Source organism: Poecilia latipinna, unplaced genomic scaffold (assembly GCF_001443285.1).
Source record: "Poecilia latipinna isolate Pla-1442-1.1 unplaced genomic scaffold, P_latipinna-1.0 Scaffold3516, whole genome shotgun sequence".
Classification (NCBI taxonomy): domain Eukaryota; kingdom Metazoa; phylum Chordata; class Actinopteri; order Cyprinodontiformes; family Poeciliidae; genus Poecilia; species Poecilia latipinna.
In genome coordinates, this window is record NW_015116132.1 from 1 (window position 1) to 6520 (window position 6520).

Here is a 6520-nt window from a genome sequence, read left to right on the forward strand (position 1 = left end):
TAAGGAAGAAGAAATGTTAAATCTTTACTTTGCACAATATTTAATAACTAAAAGTTTTACATTTGGAAACATGCATGAATGTTTTAAAGTGATAAAGTGATAAGCTTGTTTGCGCTAATTCTTATTTGCTTTACTTTTCTCTTGAGTTTCAGGCCTTAAGGCCTTTCTAAGTCCTTAATTCTCAGAGAACTTTGATTTTGAGGTTTTTTTCTTGTAGTAAAGTGTTTCTGTTCTGTCTTTTAGGTGCGAGTGAACTGGCTGTGCAGAAAGCCAAAACGGAGATTACACGGCTAATAAAGGAAGAGCTCATCAGATTAGTATGTGTCGTTACAGATTAACTGTGTTTGGTTGACTATACATAAGTGACATTTGCTGTTTTAAATTCTTTAAAATGTGTAATTGTCTCTTTTTTCCTTTAGCAAAATTCCTACCAGCCAACAAGCAAAGGCCGCTACAAGGTGCTGTAGAGGAAGCGGCGAGGATAATCCGATGTCACGTTTATCTCTGCAGTTTCATCAAAGTGGATGATGAATATTTTAATCTGTGTTTTAATGTTTCATTGATTTAGTTCGTATTTCCCCGACTGTCCAGCCGTTTTTCTTACGCTCTCATTCCACATTTAACATTAAAGCAACACGTTTCTCCAGTGATCTGGTTAAAGTATGTTTTTATTTTTAATGGAAAACAAATTTAAGTCAAATTTGTTTGCAAATATTATGTTGATGCAAAGATAAAATATTTCTAGTTTTCTGGTTGCTGAAGAAATAAAGGCAATGTGCTCAGATATAGTTAATTATTCAGCAGCTCTTGGTCTTTATATTATTTATAAGCAGTGGGATCCAGATGTGTCTGCGGCGACCGAGCCGACTTGTTCTGCCGGTTCGTTTTAGTGAACAACTTCCTTTTAATCCTTTATCTGCATTTAATGTTGGAGTCATAATCAAATTTTACCCTCTCTCTGATTGGCTGCCATGCAACTAACTAACCATTGAAACTAAATCGCTCATCTTGCTCCGCCCACTCACTTTCACAGTTGAGAACAATTCATGACATAAAATATGTATTTAAATAATTCAGGATACTTTGAACATGCAGTGAACACAGGCTTAAAAATGCATTTATTCATGAAACAATTTAATATACATTTAAATAATGTATGCATATCAAATTTTATTTAAATAATCATGTCTACAAATATATTCTTAAATAATTTGTGTAAGTAATGATTTGTGGCAGTTTTGGGCTTTAAACTTGAAAAATAAATAATTCTGCACATCTGGATCTAATCTTTTTTTTTTTTTTACTATTAATAGCTCAAATTAGCAGAAATAAATGTTTGAAATATATTGTCCTGTCTAATAAATCAGCAGTGCTGCAAAAATTATCTTAAATGTTATTAGATATCAAACCAATTTTAATATCAAACGTAATCAACCTGAACTCAGTTTTCAAATGATTCCCAGTAAGATTACAAATTGCTAATTTTACATCTTGTAGCCTACTTCATGTTGTCAGACAGGTTCTATCTCGATTTATTCGTTCAGGCATGCAGTAATAAATGATCATGGTTGAATGTAGGTGATTGTATACTTTCACAACTGAAATCATTTTGAAACTGCTTCTTTAATGTGCTCTTTGATATTAAAACTTGTGTGATCAGAAACATGTAAGAGTGGAGTACATTTACGATGTTATTCACATTTATTGAACTGTTGGACGAAATTACAAACTTTTTGGAAGCTGAATCATTTTGGTGTGATGAGCCAAATGATGCGGATCTCCTAAAAAGGAACGGAATTCCCACCGTCACAGCGAGCGGCGTTTAGAAAGCATTCCCACTCAGCTACTGATGTTTTCTCGACAGCATTGTTAAAAATGAAGCAAAACTTTCCCTTTTCATTCACCTGCGGCCGATAATCGCTCCTGTTTTTCGTGTCAAAGCGTCTCATGAGGCGGAAAGGCTGGAAACCTCAGCCGCTGTTCGGCTGCGGTGCGCATGCTCAGACTGCGCTCTCCATTCTTATTAATTTTTAATGGAAAATGGCTGCGTTTCTTATCCAAACCGCCGGAGCTGAGGAATAAAGGAACCGTTTCTTCGGCCTCGCTGCCGCTCACGTCGAACCGGTTCTATGTGTTTGACTTCACGCTGAGCCGAACCGAACCGAACCGAGCCGTGAAGTGGAAAAATAACAGGGGAGAAAATGGACCGACTCCCGCTTTGAGGGATGAAAGATCATTTTTCTCCTTAACCCTTCTGCTTGATCTACGAACAATCGAGGTACAGTAACCCCGAGAGTTTTAAGATTTTCTTACTTAAAATATCGTCACTTTTTCCGTGATGCTGCCATGTTTTCTGCTGGACCGCTATCCGGGCCAGAACCAGGCTGGAGGCAGCCGGAGTCACCGAGCGGTTTTTGTGTCTGGACGCAAAGATGCGGAATCCATGTGCGCGTATTTATTTGTGAATGGAAAACAGTAAAGATGGTGTATTTGATAGTAAACTCTACATCACTCTAACGTCATTATTGATGTGATTTAATCCCATCAGAGAATAAATGCAGATATTTAGAGAGTAAAATGTTAATTAACTTTATGTTTGTTGATTAATCTGCGCCTTTTTGGATTGCTCGGAGGGAAATCTGCACTTTTCTCGAGGTTCTGATGTTCGAGGAAAATTAGGTCACTGTTTTATTTAACAAAGAGATTTTAGGGGACAACCATACATACATACATACATACATATATATATTCCCTTTAACTTAAACATACCTTTCACCAAGAAATGTATATATTTAAGAAACTCGTGTAAGGAAAAGGAAGAACAAAATACATATACTTCTGCTTTTATTTTTAATTATGTCAGTTTTGGTCTTCCATAGGCCCTTCCCCCATTTAAAGCAAATGTAAATTTGAACGCCACATAAATTTAAATTATGTTCAAATCAATTAAAAGATGCTTTCTTCATCCAAAATTCAAATTATATTTCAGATCGTTCAAAAACTGTAAAAGGTTGTGGATGGTGATACTGTAGCAGTCAGTGTTGCAGTGAATCTGAAGAATCCTCTGACTGAAGACTGTTGCTTTATGTCAGTGTCAGACCAATAAACCTTCACACTGAAACTGGAAGATATGTTAATTATCCAAAATAAACACAACCAAAACCATAAAGACAGTTTTTTGTTTCAAATTATATTAATAATCAGAATGGAAACTATTGATCTCATTTTAATTGAACATGTGATGATTTATTACTAAAAAGTTGAGTTTGTTGGTTTTAGAGTGTAATGGCCGCCGCCATAACTTTTCAGATTTGCATTTGTAAGAATTTCTACATTGTTTTGATTTGATAACTTTATTCTTTGTGGTTTATTTTGCCACTAAAATGTAGAGATTTTACCGTCTAAGAACTTAAGCCATTATTTAGTTGGTTTACTAACATGAAAAATATGAAATTAATTTGAGGAAGTTTTTTCATTTTGCTTTTCTGCCAGAAAGTGAGATTATGTATTTTACGCTAATTTATAATTCCTAGTTACAGTTCCTGAATCATTTGAAAGTTTGTTGCAGTTTATTTTAACGTATGGTTCTAGACGGTTTGTTTCTTTGTTTTTCTCCTGCTCTGACTCAACCGGTCAAAGTTGTTTTTACAAACAAGCTGCTGAAGCTGTTGGTGGATTTAGGTTATCAAATAAATTTGTAATTCAATTCATTTGTGTCTGTGTTTACAAAAGGAAACATTTTAAGTCAATCTGTATCGATATCGGTCGGTACTAATCCTCAGATATCGTATCGAAAGGTAAAAAATGTGGATCAGTGAGAGGGATGCGTGTGGTCTGGTTTGTCCACAGTAGATGATATAATCCTATCTAATCTAATCCTATTTTAGATTATCTAAGAAGAATTGCAGATTTATTTCAGTTTACTGAATAATTTTACTGAATTGATTAATTATTTTTGATTGTTTCAGTTGTTGAGGAATAAAATAGAAACAGTTTTATTAAAGTTCACATAGAAAGTGTGAAAAAAAATAAAAACAAGATAAACAATAAAAATATTATACTGTTCAAGATTATAACAGAAAATACTGTGCAGTTATTAGAAATAGAAATATTAGACTTGAACATAAAAACTATTACTAATATTGTATATCAGTGCAGAAAATCAGATGTTTAATAACAGCTGGAATGTTTTTGGGTCTTTAAATAATAACATCATATCATCGACATATAGACAAAGATTTTCTAGGTAGCGGATTTTGCTGGATGATAAATTTTCCCAGAAGTTATTGCCATAACAGATAAAATTGTTTAGAGACAATTTTCCAGTAAATAATGTTATTGGCATAATAAGAACAGATTATCAAAGATCAATAAACATTAAATTCTAATGAACATTTGACACTGGAACTGGAAGACATGTTAAATATACAAAATAAAACTATAGAAACAAAATTAATTATGAAAACTCTGGAAACAAAATTGTCCTTCAAAAAAGGTTAAAACCAAAACACCAGACTGAAAACTTTTATCATCCAGTTTTTTTTAGAAAAACAATAAATCATTCAAATGGAAATTGATTTTGTTTTAGTTTATCATGCGATTAATTGATTCTCTAAATTATTTTCCTAATCAGTCACAGTTATTCAGTCCGTCTCAAGCACTTTGCATGACATGGAGCCGTGAGTTCCTCGGCGTTTCCTCGCCAGTAACGACCCGTTACTCTGACCCCCAGCAAAGATGATGCGCCAGGTGACCACCAGCGACTTCTGCATGAGCAGCAGGCCGTCCTGCCTGGCGGAGGACGCTCACCACCCCGCCGCTCATTTCGACCTCTGCGCCTCGCAGCCCAGCAAGTTCTACCCGCCTCCGCCGCCGGCCTCCCTGCAGATGACGCTGGCGCCGATGGCCTTACCCGCCCAGAGCCACAAGCCGCTGGGGTGCCACAGACAGGACCTTCTGGGTGCTGACCCGCGCGCACCTGGAAAAATGCCTGGCCTGAAAGGCTCGGAGCAAACGCCCGGCGAGGCGAAGAAAAAGACCAAAGGTGCCGGGAAGTCGGGCCGGCGCGGCCGGCCGCTGGGCACCACCAAGCTGGCCGGGTACAGAACCAGCACCGGGCGGCCCCTCGGCACCACCAGGGCCGCGGGGTTCAAGACGAGCCCGGGGAGGCCGCTCGGCACCACGCGGGCCGCGGGGTACAAGGTCAGCCCCGGGCGGCCCCCCGGCAGCATCAAGGGCCTTTCCCGCCTCAACAAACTGGCTTACAGCAGCAGCTGCAGCGCGGCGGCGTTCCCCTACCCTCTACCGCACAAAGACGTCCTCTGTGAACCTTCCTGCAAAGACAAGGCGGCCGCCGAGGACCGGCTCTGCACCGTCTCCACCTCGCCCTGACCTGGCCGGGAACGCCGCTGCTTCCCGTTGGGGCTGGCTGCCATTTTGATTTGTGACACTTTTTTAAAAAAATTCTTGTTGTCTTGCTGTCATTTGTGTGCCTGCCGCCTGATAAACCGCAGTTTGTTTCTAATGCTAATGCTAATGGTGGAGATCTCCGACAGCGTCATGGGAACAGCAGGCCTGTCAGAGCAGCAGCTCCACTTTATATGTAGCATTTTAACATAATTTAAAATGGAAAATTAATTTCTCCATTATGTGCTTCAATTACAAATGTGTGCAAATTTCATGATTATGGTGTTTCCATCAAATAGGAAACATAATTAAATAAAATCTCACTTGAACAAGTTTTTTTCACTCATTAAGTCATTAAAAACCATCATCCTCCAACCACTTCCTGTCTTCTTCCTCTTCTTCGTGGTTTCTGGCAGTAGTAACATCCTGCTGTTGATCATGTGACCCAGGAGGAGAAACAAAGAAAACGTGACGTTACTAGAGTTTCGTTCTTGTTCTTATCATGAAAAGGTCAAATATAATTATGCCATCTCGTTTCCTTTCAGGTGTGTTCAGGCTTGTTGCTCTTGTTTATGTTCTCTTCCAGACATTGATAAATATGTTAGTAAGCCGTTTGCATGGAAAATAAAAACTGAGATCATTTTTCCCACTTGATAAACTTTATGCTCACAAACAGCGTCTCTCTCCAAGCCATGTTTCTGCCTGGATGATCTCAGTTTTTTTGTTGCTAAAGTTTTCACTTGATGCTTAAATCCTTTTAAAGTTATGTTTTTAAACCCCTCTGTTTATTCATTTTCTGAAATGTATTTACCCTGTAAGCTAATGTGAACGCAGAGTCCAAGCAGAAGAGAAGGAATGCTGGGATCTGTCTCTGCGCCCAGAAAATGAATCTGTAAATTGTTTGGACTCTTAAACTCCATAACTCAGATGAACTCGGTTTATTTGGACTCTACTGACCGAAACTCAAAATGTTGCTCCCAAAATATCTTTTTGTTATTTGCATGTCTTTGTCTGACGGCTCCCTCGGCCTGCAGGCTGTGACAAATACGACTGTTACCTGTCTTGTAATGTTTGCTTTTGTTATGAATACAAAACAAAAAAGTGTTTTCTCTTT

The 6520-nt window shown here is 38.2% G+C and overlaps 1 protein-coding gene across 1 annotated transcript; it reads left to right on the forward strand.

Moving 5' to 3' along the window:
• The first annotated feature begins 1786 nt into the window (after positions 1-1786).
• On the forward strand, positions 1787-5739 carry LOC106941142 (UPF0461 protein C5orf24 homolog). The gene is made up of 2 exons (XM_015024084.1): positions 1787-2278; positions 4733-5739. The coding sequence occupies exon 2, from the start codon at positions 4738-4740 to the stop codon at positions 5389-5391; it is 654 nt and encodes a 217-aa protein (XP_014879570.1). The 5' UTR covers positions 1787-2278; positions 4733-4737; the 3' UTR covers positions 5392-5739.
• Positions 5740-6520: the final 781 nt, after the last annotated feature.